Here is a 14,283-nt window from a genome sequence, read left to right as displayed (position 1 = left end):
GTCGTCTCTCATCCCCATTAGCTTCTGGACAGCTGGAATTGTGCCTGGACTTGAACTCTAGGTAGCACCTAACCTTCAAGACAGGAAGAGGTGCCTGCAGAAGAGACAGAGAAGGAATGGTCACAAGGCTGTGAGGAAAACCTGAAAAGGTGCTTTTACGGAACTCAAAGGAGGGGCCACCGCATGGCTGAGTGGTTAAGTTCATGCACTCTGCTTACGTGACCCGGGGTTCACAGGTTCAGATCCTGGGTGCAGACCTACACACTGCTCATCAAGCCATGCTGAGGTGGCATCCCACATAGAAGAACTAGGCTGACCTACAACTAGGATCTACAACTATGTGCTGGGGCTTTGGGGAGGGAAAAAAGAGGAAGATTGGCAACAGATGTTAGCTCAGGGCCAATCTTCCTCACCAAAAAGCATACTTTAAGAAAGAAAAAGAACATTTCAAAAAAAAGCCTCAAAGGAGAAAGTGGCCAAGGTATCAGTTGCTACAGAGTGAGTGGTCAAGAAACGTAAAGAAGAAAATTATTCATTTACTTTGCCAGTCCCCCACTGTCCTACATACAGGGCTCCACAGATAGAAAGTGCCCAGTAAGTGCCAATAGACTTGAAAGAAAGATTGAGACTCCAGCTGAGCCTCTGAGGACTTGCCTGCCAGTTAGGAAGAGCAGACACCCTCCTTACTACGGACGATGCACTTTATCTTGTGAGCAGTGAAAAGCCACCGAAGAATTTTTCAGCAGGAATGTGTCATGGCTGCCCCAGTGGGAGTGGGAAGAATTGGAGTTGAGAAAGCCTGGGGATGGGTTTGACTCCTGGTCCAAGCAAATAACTAGCTTTGTGACCTTAGACTAGTTATTTCACTTCTCTGAGCCCAGTTTTCATGTCTATAGCATGGGGATTCTAATTCCTACCCCTCTGGTGCTTTTAAGGATTAAGTGATAGAATGTACATAAAGTACAGAGCACAGTGCCTGGCACGTTACATAGTCAGGAAATACCAGCAGCAGTTGTGATTACCTCCTAGATATATAATATAGCCAAGAGACTTGAAAACATACATCCACACAAAGACTTGTACATACATGTACAGAGCAGCATTGTTCGCAATAGCCAAAGCGAGGAGACAACCCAAATGTCCATCAATTTATGAATGGAGAAACAAAATGTGGTATATCCACAGGATGGCATGTTATTCAGCCATGAAAAGGAATGAAGTACATGCTACATTCCTGTTTTCATGTTGTAGGATGTTTCATGTTGTAGCATGAATGACACATGCTACAACATGGATGAATCTTGAAAACATTATGCTAAGTGAAAGAGGCCAGACACAAAAGGCCACGTATTATATGATTCCATTTCTGTGAAATGTCAAGTATAGGCAAATCTGCAGGGACAGAAAGTAGACTAACGGTTGCCAGTGTTGGGGGGATTGGGCGTGTCTGTGATAATGATTATGGGGTTTCTTTTCAAGATGATGAAAATGATCTAGAATTGGATAGTGGCAATGATTGTACAACCTTGTAAGTATATTTAAAACCACTGAATTGTATAGTTTAGAAGGTTGACTTTTATGGTATGTGAATTATATCAATAAAAAATTATATATATCAATATTTTATACTAAATTCCTATTGGAAAATAGGATCATGTATAAAAGTGTTAATTTTTTCTTATTGATAATAAGTTTCCTTGGCCTGGATCATACCTGCTGCTCTCGGCCCCTTCCCCCTCCTCCTCCCACACCTCTTCCTCTGCAGCCCAGGAAGACAGCCACATGTAAATGCTTAATAAATGCTTACTATTGTTAACAGCTTATAGGCCTTTAAGAAGCAGAGAGCTTCAGTAGGAATAGTTTTATATCATGAAAAAAATGTTTCCACAGCCTGGGATTGAGAAACACTGATTTTTTACTGTCCGTCAGCAGATGGTGGCTGGACACCCACTCTGAGCCAAGCCCTGTGCTGACACGGCCTTGCCTGCATATTTAGTGACCCCAGCCAGTCCACTGCATCCATATGGCAGGGACTGAGTCTTAACCCTTCTTTACTTCTAGGCAACACTTCCCTAGCAAGAGAGAAGATCAAGGAATGTTCCATTTAACACATAGTTCTTGATCATCTGCTGTGTTCAAGGCACAGCTATCTTCTTATCTTTCTCTCTGTCTTCCTGCCTTAGGAGGAGTGCCTTTGGGGCCGGGCTAGATCTGATTTTTCTGTGTCCCCAGGCCCCACTCAGTCAGGGTTTGCCAAATTGAATGGAATGGACAGTTTTTGAAGAGAAGAGTGAGGTGCTGAGACCTGGGCTTTGGGAAAGAGATTCTGACAGCCTGGGAATCAGAGTAGCCTTTCCTCCGTAACTGGCAAGCCTTTGCACCAAGTAGACACTTTCTGCAGGCTCATCAGCTGCTGGCACTTAAGAGAGAAGGTAGATGCATGACCCCCAGAAGGCCCCTTCTTTTTGACATGCTTAACGTTCTTTGTCCTCAAATCACAGGCACTAATGCTTCAAGGAAATGCCTGCCCATGTGCACGCTCTCAGCAACAGCTAGTGCTGGGGAGGGCATGGAACCTTGGGGCTAGCACAGCCAGCTTGGTGAGGCCTGCCCTTCCAGAGGACTTAGCTGACTCTGGCAGGCAAGAAATGCCAGAAGTAAGAGAGCATTAAAGGAGAGAGAGGGGCAGAGAGCAGAAAGAAGGTCTTTTCATTGTTATTTGGGATAGTCTGTGCTTTAGAAAGGAACTCTTTAATGTGATTTTTATGAATGAATATTCATCTTTATACAAATGAGTTTGATAACCTGGGCCTGTTAATGACTAATGCATTGGTGTTGGGGTATATTAATCTATGTGTTTGGTATATTTGTTAGCATGTTCAGCTTTGTGTATTTCTGTGCATATAGCACATCTACGTGTGTGTGGTAGCGTGTGGGTAGTGTGTTTCTACACAAGTGCATGTATGTGTGGGAGCCCTAATACCCTGTCTGTGTCAAAGAGGACTAAGAACTCTCCTCTCAAAGTAGCTTCGCATGTTTTGCCTCCCGTTCTACAAACTCTTAGGTTTTCCTTCCTCCATATTTTTGTGGGAATTCCTCACACTGAAATCAGGGCCCAAGGCACCTCCAGGGGAAGGTTGAGGCCCGAGTGATGACTCATAGAGCCTCTGACTACTTCTCCTCTCCTTGTGCCAGGAGCCAACCCCCTGCAGAGGAATGAAATGGGACACACACCCTTGGATTACGCCCGAGAAGGGGAGGTGATGAAGCTCCTAAGGACTTCTGAGGCCAAGGTAAGTCTCAGAGAAATGGATGGCCTGTGGACTCCATGCTGCGTTTCGTCTTTCACTCACTGAATTATGTCAGGCTCTACACCAAAGGCCACTTCTCCTTAGGTGATTATTGTCTGTTTAAATACAAATCCAACCCCCAATCTCATCCACAATAGCAAGTTGCCCCTGTCATGACCAGGAAGAATCCTGGGCCACTTCTGACTTCTGAGAACTAACCTTCAAATTCCGTTTTTGAAGTAATGGGCCTTCCAGCTCCTTTTTATAGGAGGGGAGATAGTGACACAAAATCTTTAGCCCAAGTACTCTTTCCCCAGGCCTCATGTATTCTATAGCTTCATCAAGCAATCCTTTCCCCTCATCACTCCATCTAGAACCAGTCCCTGATGCCTCTCTTTCACGTATATTCCAGAGAGCCTGGTATAGAGTCTCAGCCAAAAAAATCTCTATCTTAATTTGATCTTCTTAACCAAACTTTTTTTTTTTTTTAAGATTTTATTTTTCCTTTTTCTCCCGAAAGTCCCTGGGTACATAGTTTGTGTATTTTTAGTTGTGGGTCCTTCTAGCTGTGGCAAGTGGGATGCTGCCTCAGCATGGCCTGACGAGCGGTGCCATGTCCGCACCCAGGATTCGAACCGGCGAAACCCTGGGCTGCCGAAGCGGAGTGCATGAACTTAACCACTTGGCCACGGGCCGGCCCCTCAACCAAACTTTTGAACTCCCTAAAAACAGGCTGCCTTCTTCTCCCAGCCACTGAGCTATAACTCTGGAACTACTTGGCAAAACCTGAGAACTTGAATCACCAATCTCAGAGCTGGCAGGGACCTCAGAAATCAAGTCCAGTGATAGGAAATCTTACCAAAGCCTAAACAAATAAGTCAGAGGAAAACAAAGCTGTTCTGGTTGGAGGAGAGGTGGACCAGAGCCCTGCCTGCCTGGGCTGTCCCTTCTTTCCTGGGCAGCTTCCTGTCTGCTGTGGGGGACACGTTTTAAATCTCTGAAGCCTAAATCAACTGACTCGTTTTACTCCTGGGGAAACTGGAGCCCAGGAGTGTGATGTGGCTTGCCTTTGGTCCCAGAGTGAGTTAGCATCAACTGAAACTAACAGACTTGAATGCAAGGTCATGAAGGAGGTTCGGTGGAAGGACTGGAACTGGAAGACTTGGTTTCTGACTCTCAGTCTTGTGCTCTTTCCAGCATCATGGAGTCTCTTGTTGGCAAATCGGCTGATGTGCCTTGAGATGATTTAGCGTGGCAGGTCCCACCTAGTGGCAAATATTCTCTGTGTCTTGAGTGAGAGCACTTAGGTCCCTGGACCGAGACAGACGAGACGTGGGTCGTGACTCCAGCCCCAACACTCACTGACTGGGTGACCTTGGGCTGTCACTTCCCTTCATTGAAACTGAGTTTATCTCTGTGAAATGAAAACATTGCACTAAATGGTTTCTAAGGTTTTATTCAGTATACAATTGTCTCTGCATCAGTCAGGAAAACTAGTTTATGCTGTTGTAACAATCCAAAATTTCAGTGGTTTAAAACAGCCAAGATTTATTTTTGCCTCATGCTGCAGGTCTGCTCGTCATAGGCACTCAGGGACCCCACTGGCATGGCAGCCACCCTCTAGAATGTTGCTGGTTGCTTGCTAGAGGAAAAAGAACACTCTGGAGGATCTTGCATCTGCAGTTAAATGCTCAGCACATAGGTGGGAACTTCCACTCACAACTCACTGGACAGAACTAATCCCATGTTCCTACCCAATCACAAGGGGGCTGAGAAGAGTAATCCTACCGTGTGCCTAGAAGGGGGAGAACTGGAAATATTGGGTAACCAGCATTGACCATACAGTTTGTCTCCCTGAGATTCTTAGTAACTGTCTTATAATAGTTTCCTCCAGAGAAGGGGAGGAGTTAGGAGGGGGGACTGGCTTTCACAGCACATCCTGAGGGGAACTTGGGACCAGGAGGAGCAAAAATTCCAAGAGAGCAAGAGGTTCCCTCCCTTTGTTCAGATTTTCCACCCCTAGGAGCAGCCCTGGAAGTCGAGTCAGCTTCCCCGAGGGCCTTAAAGAAATCCCCAGACATGTTTCAGATACCCTCAGGGACTGCACTCCCATCATCATCTCTTTCAGTCCCGTCTCTGTGAGCAAGCGCTGGACTTGGTTGAGAGTACCCATGGTTTATCAGGTGATATGACGTAGGGTAGGCACTGGTCTAATCATGTAAAGCAAGAGAACAGTCCTCTTAGTGCCAGCACTGGTGGTGGGTTAAGGCTGCTGAGTGACCTTTAACAAAATTTGGCTGCCCAAGAAATGGCCACACTGATGTTGACTACATTAGCACAAGGCTAATGTCCTCGGTGAATAAATGGTGGTTGCATTCCTCTGTGCCAGTCAGACCCTTCTGGACCACCGAGGGCCGTTGCAGACACTACCTTCTGAATAGACAGGGAGCTCTTAGAATCTATGCAGACCAGGGCAGTAAGGAGGCAAGAGGAACTGTGCTATGAGAAAAAGCCAAAGGCAGTCCGGGCACCTGGCCCGGAGAGAAGAGGCTGCATGTAGGCACAGGAATGGCTGTGAGTGAGAAGGGAGGAGATTCATTCAGCAGCAAAGCTAGGACAGAGCCACGCTTAGTGGGTGGCAGCTGCGGAGAAGAACTCCCTAACAGAACTATCGCACAGTGCAAGGGGCTGCCTTTAGAGGCTGGAAGACCACTTAGAGCCAGCCCAGGTTCTGTAGCCTGTCAACTGGAAGACTGTTGCTCAGTTGTCACCTCTCTGCACCTGATCTTTTCATCTGGTCTGGACTTCCTCCATTCAGAATGTCCAGCTGTCTGCTGAGCATCTCCACCTGCTTGCTCTGCTGTCCCATCAGATTCTGCCCATGTGAACTGCCCCTCAGCTCTCCCTGGATGTCAACAGCATTGTCTTTTTCTCAGTTGCTTAGCATCTACTTCATCACCCATTCTTTCTGCTCTGCTTTTTTCCTCTAAGCTGCAAAAAAACTACAAAATTCTTCAAAATTGTGCAGCCCTTTCATGGGAAGAACTCTGCTTTAGACCTGGGTTCTGTCCCCCTCTGCCAATAAGTAAGCAACAGCTACTCCTCTGTGAGTTCAGGCCCTGCGTCTATAACATAGTGACTCAGGCTTGCAGAGTGCTGAGGCTCCAGCCTGAGACCTCAGCTCCTGGCTTGTTGTCTAGACATGGGTTACTGCCACTCTCATCTTATCTTACCCCCCTTCTCTCTTTCCAGCACCCCTGCCACCCAGCTCAGCTTCCTCCACCTTCACTTGCTACTCTAGTCAAGTGTGTGCTCATTATAGAAAATTTGTATATGTCTCCTTATAGAAGATTTAGAAAGCAAAGGAAAGGAAAATGAAGAGAATTAAATAATTCAGTACATATTTATGAATGACACATGTGTGCCAGGCTCTGGGCTAGATGAGAAGAAACAGATAGGTGAAACACACAAGGAGTTCATGGTCTGATGAAGAGACAGGCAAGTGACACCACTGAGTCATCAGTGTCAGGGAAGCCCAGGGACTGTGGAAACCCAGAAGTGGCTTCTCATCCTGCCTGGGAGATAAAACAGGCTTCCTGGAGAAGATGTCAACTGAGCTGAATCTCAGTTAGGAACACTCTGGCCCTACTACCTGTATGTAAATAATAGTATAGTAATACTATTATAATAATAGTAGGTACCTTTTATTGAGTGCATCTGGGCACCATGCCAGGTCCTCTGATATGTGTTTTTTTCCTAAATGAAGCAGCTCTTATTACCCTCATTTTACAGATGGGAAAATTGAAGTGAAGGAAAGAAAGCAGGTTATTTACAGAAAATCAAGTTGTTATAACTAACTATTGGGATATGAATCAGAGATTTCCTCTTATGACACTGTATTTGCCTTTTCTGGACCATATGTGTATATTTTTATATAAATGATCTTTTTGTAACCTGGTTAATATCCTACTGTATATACCCAGGGGTCTCAAACTGGCAGCCATGTTTTATTTTGCCAATCCAGAGTTTTTAAAAAATGTGAATGTAGGGGCCAGCCCCGTGGCCAAGTGGTTAAGTTCACATGCTCCACTTTGGTGGCCCAGGGTTTTGTCAGTTTGGATCCTGGGTGCAGACCTAGCACCGCTCATCAGGCCGTGCTGAGGTGGCATCCCACATAGCAGAACTAGAAGGATCTGTAACTAGAATATACAACTATGTACTGGGGGGCTTTGGGGAGAAGATGACGAAGAAGAAAGATTGGCAACAGATGTTAGCTCAAGTGCCAATCTTTAAGAAAAAAAAAAAGTGAATGTAATGCTTTAGGGGTTGGAGCATGGGCTCTCCAGCCATAGGTCCCCTGTTGTATTATGTGCTTGCCTATCAGACGTTCATATTTCCTATCAGGCCCTGAAGGTGTTTGAGTTATGATCCTAGTTCAATATTTGGAATCTGCTTTTTTTAATTTAGTATTATTTCTTGATGATTTTCACATTTTAAAATTATCCATAAGCCTAATTTTAAGTTTTATTCTGCCTTTTAAAATGTGTCACTTATCTAAGATTCTGTGTCACCTTAAGTGGCCTAAATGCTGTTCTCATTGCTGGCTTGCTTGGTTCTCTCAGCAGTCTCTTGTGTGCAGAAGCCTCCTTGGGGCCCCGAGAAGATCCAGGGTGGGTGAGGCCCGGCCTGTCCCCTGAGCTGGCTGTCTTGGGGAGCATGGGGGAGAGGCAGGTGCTCCTAGCTCTGATACCCGCGGACTGACTTGTGCCCCAGCAGGGGTCCACACACAGTTGTGGGGGCTCCAGGAAAGCACAGGTCACCTCCAGGCAGGATGAGCAGGGCAGGCTTCGTAGAGGAGGTGGCCTGTGATCTCACTTTGAAGGATTTCACTAGATGGAGAGTGTAATACTTAAAGCTTAGACCATTTTCATGTCTTAACTAAGAGACGAAGGAGAGGTAGAAATATATGTCTGTGAACATGATGGCAGATAAAACAAAAATATGGGGAGCTGTTCCGTGATGAATATTCAGCTGAGGGGGACGTGCTAGTGCCAGCCTGCATCTCCACTCCCGGATCCTCACTCCACCGAGACTCACGAGGAATTTATTGCTCATTTTAATCACACCCAGAGAATGAATTGGCAGGAATATTAGGCAGATAGGCCCATCATATATATTTTATTTGCATATCCCAGTGACAGAATCACAAGCACATTTCCTATCTCTATATTTTTTCATTTGCTTCAGGGTAGCTGGGGATGCAATGCTCCCCTGGGCCTGCATTCCGGGCTGCAAGCCCTGGTGCTCCCATCAGAGCTGAGGGAAGCCCTCCAGGAGAGGAGGGCTGAGGTGCACAGGAGGGTGAGAGGGCTGTGTTCCTCCTGGCTTAGGGTGAAGAGAGAGCCCTTCCCCGCCTTGCCCAACCTGCTCCTGCGGCATCTCATCTCCGGTGCCGCTTGACACGCACCTGGTGCTGCGCTTAGCCCTGTGGGGATGACGACACTGTCTGACCTTCATTGCAGGTTTACTAGGGGCCAGACAGTGCTCTGGGATTTATGGGAACAGGCTTTTGCTTTCTCTTTTCTTTATTTTTAACTTATTAAAAGCTTTTTATTGAAATACACTTGTATAAGGTGTACATATCCTAAGTATACTGTTCACTGTATTTTCACAAACTAAACACACCTGATCAAGAAATAGACTATTACAGCCACTCAGAAGCCCACCTCATACTGCCTCTAGTCACTTCCCATCCCCTAAGGGTAAGCATGATCCTGATTTATTTTACTTTTATTTTTACATAATTTCAAAAATAGTACAATGAATTCCTATAAACTATTCACCCAGATTACCAATTGTTAACATTTTATCACATTGCTTTATTTATTTATTTTTTTAATTTTTTTTTTTTTTTTTGAGGAAGATTAGCCCTGAGCTAACATCTGCTGCCAATCCTCCTCTTTTTGCTGAGGAAGACTTGCCCTGAGCTAACATCCATGCCCATCTTCCTCTGCTTTATATGTGGGACGCCTGCCACAGCATGGCTTGCCAAGAGGTGCCATGTCCGCACCCAGAATCCGAACCGGTGAACGCCGGGCCGCTGAGAATCGGAACGTGCAAAGTTAACTGCTGCGCCACCAGGCCAGCCCCACAGGGCATTAATATTGATATTAACTAATCTACAGATGTTATTCAGATTTTGCCAATTGTTCCAATAATTCTCTTTACAAGAAAAGAAAATTCTGGATCCCAAATTGCACTCACTTTCGTGTCTTTAGTCGCCTTTAATCTGGAACGGTTCCTTAGTCTTTGTGTCTTTCATGACCATGACATTTTAACAAGTACAAACTGGTTATTTTGTAGAATGTCCCTCAATTTGGGGTTACCTAATGTTTCCTTATGATTCAGCTCAGGTTATGCATTTCTGGCAAGAACATTCTCTGGTGTTTATTTTTGATAAAATCATTAGCTATCCCTGTGCTAAAAGTAGGCACATAAAATTTATGTTTTTAGTCTCATCTCTCTAAAGAGACTGAACACCCTGAAGACAGGGAACAGGTCTTTTCTTATCCTCTGGCTGGAAAGCTCAGGCTCTGGAGTCAGACTGCAAGGGTTAGTGTTCTGTCTCTGTTACTTACTACAAGTGGAAGCTTACTTTAATTTACTTCATCTCTGTACAAGGTGGGAGGAGATACTCTGAACTTCACAGGGCTGTGAGGATCAGGACAGCTGGTCCCAAATCAGGCAAGACTTATCAATTGATGCTAAAACTAGTGAGTGGAAGTTTAAGAAGTAACAGGATGTTTACATAGTTTCATAGTCTCACCATATAAGATATTTATTGATTACAAAGGGGAAAAAATTGGGGCCGGCCTGGTGGCGCAGCAGTTAAGTGCGCACATTCTGCTTTGGCGGCCCAGGGTTCGCCGATTCGGATCCTGGGTATGGTCATTGCACCGCTTGGCAAGCCATGCTGTGGTAGGCGTCCCACATATAAAGCAGAGGAAGCTGGGCATGGATGTTAGCTCAGGGCCAGTCTTCCTCAGCAAAAAGAGGAGGATTGGCAGCAGATGTTAGCTCAGGGCTAATCTTCCTCAAAAAAAAAGGCGGGGGGAAACAAAGGGGAAAAATGATAATGGAGAAACCTGGCCCACATCATCTTAACCAAGTGATCAAAGTTAATGTCACCAGTTACAGGATAATCAGCATCATGTGCTTCCTGATATGATGCGCTGAGAAGAACACAACTCATTTTCTCACTTTAGCCACTCCTTGCTCCTCTTAACCTTCTCTAACCCATCTTGTCTCTGAATCAACCCAGCTATTTGCAGAGGAGTGACATGATCCGATTTACATGTTAAAAATATTGCTCTGGTAGCAAAAGGAGGATGGATGGGAAGAGAAGAGAATGGAATCCGGGATGCTTACATAGTGGGCACCAAGTCTAATGGGACTGACACCTACTCTGTGCCCAGCTTTCTTATATAGGGATGTGCACTTTATGAGCTAGTTCAAAATACTTTTAAGTCACTTGGGTACCCCTCTCATTCCCCACTCTCCTCTCCCATCTGCTCTGCATCCCCTAGGCCTCCCCATCATTTCCTCCACTCAGGGTTCTTTCCGTCTCCCACCCCCGAGTCTCGTCTGTTGCCTGTTGGTTCCCTTGTTGACCTCCCCACCCAGTCCTCTCTGTCATCCCCAGCTTCAGGGCATGGTAGAAGCCCTGACTCTGAAATGAGTCAGGGAGTCAGGAGGATGGGGCAAATCTGAAGTCTGTGAGCAGCCAGAGGGCTCCATGGCCCTGACCTCCCACAAGAGGCAAACTACAGCTTGGCCTTTCTTCTCTTCCCTCCTCCATACCTATCCCACTTTTGCCCAGGGTCCCATTCTGCCTACCACTCCTGCCTCACCTACCCTCTCAGTGAATACACCGCCTGTTCCCTAAGGGATGCCCAACAGGAGAGGTGCCTGTTATACCCCTTTTCCCTGTAACCCTCCCGTGCAGAGCCACTCAGCCCAGCCACCCACCTCTGATTGAGTCCAGCTAGGCTTTGCCTTGGCCTCCCAGCCCTTTCCTGTAAATGCACTCACAGCCAGGAAGGGTGCCATATTAAATCAAGAATGATGGAAACCAGTGGCCACGATTATCCAGCCAAGATGCAGCATGGGGAGCTGGTCACTGCCGGCTCCAGGTAAGGGCTTCAGAAGCTAATTGTACATGGCTTTTATTAAGAAGATGATCACTCCCCCACTCCAACTCTCCTGGGTGGCTTCTTCCTAGTGCCTCTCTGCCTACTGCCCTCCGTTTCTTCAGACTGGGTCACCTGCCCTGTCTTCTCCTCTAATGGAACCCTGTCAAAGCAGGGCTTTGATCTCAGTCCCTGTAGCCTTCCTCCCCATCTCCTCAAAAAGCCAGGAACAGTAGCAGCCTACATTTATGGAGCCCTTACCAAGTGCCGTCTCCCGTCCTTCTCTCTCCTCTCCCTCGAATAGAATATATACAGACCAAGTATTTTCCTTTTCTAGGTTCCTCCACTGACTAGCTTTTCACAAGCCTGGGCTCATAGCTCACACCTTAAAAAGCCATTCATTCATTCAACACGTTTTGTAATACAAACTCTGTGCTTAGCATTGGGAATAGAACATGAAGCAGTAACCTTCTACCTGGTTTAATCCCAGTGCCATGTACATTTTTATCAAAAAGTCTGATGCATTTTTAGAAGTGTTTCTGAATAAGTATTTGGGGCTCCAGACTGGGGGAGAATCAGGATGTCCTCAGATTTAAGCCATAGGTTGAATCTTTTCCAGGACCATCTAGAAAGCTCCCAAGAAACCAGCCAGATCATAGTGTAACCTTTCCCCAACACTCACCTTTTCCCTTGTCCAAGAAAACAACAGGAATACTCAGATAGCGTAAAATCATGACACTGAAGAAGACTTATAGGAAGCAGAAATGTTCCCCTGGAAAAGACTTAGGGGGGCCACAATGGTCATACCCAAATCAACATAGTGGCAAGAAAGGTCATGTTCTGTGATGCCCCACAGATCAATAGATGGAAGGTACCTAGAGGCAGAATTCTCTGCCACGTAAGGAAAACTGACAAGCAGAGATGAGCTGCCCCAGGCAGTAGAGGCATCTCCGAGCCCAAGGGTTGGTGTTGAGACTGTGTCCTAGGGACGTACAGTTCTTAGAGGAAGGAGCCTCAGGAGCCACTGCTGGGGCAGTAGGGACATCCAGGTGCACTTGGCTCCTGTCTTCTGCTTGAACAAGAGCACTTCTTCTCTTTATCTCTGGAGCTCCATATAGACTAAATTCATTAAAGGAGTTCCAGTACCAAAAAGAAAAGGAACTGAGTGAAACAATCAGTTATCAAAATGCAGCGAAGGAGAAGGGAAGTAACTTGTAGCAAAGGCCTACGAAGGGCCAGGTACTATGCTCTCCACTTGAGTCCCTCACACTGTCACTTCTCCATACGCACTTGCCGTGTGCCAGAGACTGCCGAGGACTTTGTTTACATTGTCTGACTTAATCCTCACCAGCGTCCCACAGGGATCCTCAAGGTAGGTATGAGCACTATCCTGTGTTAAAGATAAAGGAACTAAAATTCAGGGAGGTGAATTAACTTCCCCTAGGTCAGCTAGCTAGTAAGGGGATGAGGCAAGGTTTGAATTCAGGTCTGTTTGGAGCAAAGCCTCTTCTTTCTGCCACACAGCCTGCCCCATTATGAGCCAGAAGGGGAGCCAAACTTCAGATGGGACAACTCTAAGAATTAAATGAGACACTGTATGGAAAGTGCTAAGTCCAGTGGCTGGCGAGTCACAGTAGTTTCCTCATTCAGTTGGCAACTGTGAGCCAGGCCCTGTGCTGGGTGCTGGAGCTATAGAGATGAGTAGAACATAGTCATTGTCACTAAGGACTTCACAAGTAAAGAGTGATAAACAGGCAGTTAAATAAGTGCTCTAGAGGTCCCTAGAGGCTGGGCAGGTGTGAGGCTTACACCAGGCTCCTTAGGTAGTATGTATTTAAGCTGAGATCAGCAGGGCACTTAGAGGTAGATGGGGCTAGAGAAGACTTTTGTGGAGAGGGAGCAGTGTGAGCAAAAGCCCAGAAGGAGGAATACTCAGACCCATCACTTAGGGGAAGTAAGAAAATGGACCCAACAAACCCTCGGAGGCCAGCTTCCATTGCTTCAAGCTCTTTCCATGGCCTGCGTGACTGCAAGCCAGCCAGGCTGCTAGCCAGTGCTGTACCAGCCGGTATGTGCGCGCCTCACCGTGAGAGCCTTCCAGCCCAGTGGACCCCAGTGCTGAGGGGCCGGGTGGGCAGGGAAGAGAAGGAGGCGGCAGATATATGGCTGGAGTCGTCAGAGCCCGGTGATGTATGTGGCGCCTGAGGGAGCTGCACAGTGACACACTGGATTCCAACCGGCAAGCGTCGCTCCACTGGGATCGGCGCCGAATTATTGCTCCATATGAAACCCAAGGCTGATGGGAGCTTTCAGTTACAGACTGATAGCAACAGCCAAAATTGGATTGTTTGCTATTTATTTTTTGTAACTTCTGTCAAGGTCACTCCTGTAACAGGAAAACACTGCCCAAACAGCAGGTATTTTTCATCCACTCTGCCCACAAGAGCAATCTGCAGCTGCAACTTTTGTGACAGGGCCTTGCCTTGGCAGCTCACTTTCTTGAAAGCTGTCGGTGTTACAGGGGTCTTAGGAGAAAGGAGCCTCCTGAAGACCCAGGTCTCTCCGTCCCACTCCAAGACCTGCTCCTTCCCCCGTCACCAGCCTCCATCAGTGCTTTCTCATCAGACCCACGCATTCACCCCTCCCTGCCTGGTTTCCAGATAGCTCCCACCGACCCTGGAACTCCAGCTTCTTCAGGCCTCCAGTCTCCTAGAAAGCCTCCCCAAAAATGTTCCACACTTTATGTCTCCTTCCCTTCTTGGTACTCCACCACTCAGTCTAGCTGTTAATTCTCTCTTTGTATC

The 14,283-nt window shown here is 46.6% G+C and overlaps 1 protein-coding gene across 1 annotated transcript in view; it reads left to right on the top strand.

Annotated features, from left to right (window-relative positions):
• CLPB (caseinolytic mitochondrial matrix peptidase chaperone subunit B) overlaps positions 1–14,283 on the top strand; it is a 136,785-nt gene that overhangs the window by 95,779 nt on the left and 26,723 nt on the right. The window contains exon 6 of the mRNA XM_046637706.1: positions 3,196–3,293. Within this exon, the coding sequence (XP_046493662.1) occupies positions 3,196–3,293 (98 nt within the window). The remainder of the gene's footprint in view (positions 1–3,195; positions 3,294–14,283) is intronic.

This window comes from Equus quagga, chromosome 14 (assembly GCF_021613505.1).
Source record: "Equus quagga isolate Etosha38 chromosome 14, UCLA_HA_Equagga_1.0, whole genome shotgun sequence".
Lineage (NCBI taxonomy): Eukaryota > Metazoa > Chordata > Mammalia > Perissodactyla > Equidae > Equus > Equus quagga.
The sequence above is the reverse complement of the archived record's forward strand: the minus strand, read 5'-3'. Positions and strand labels throughout refer to the sequence as shown.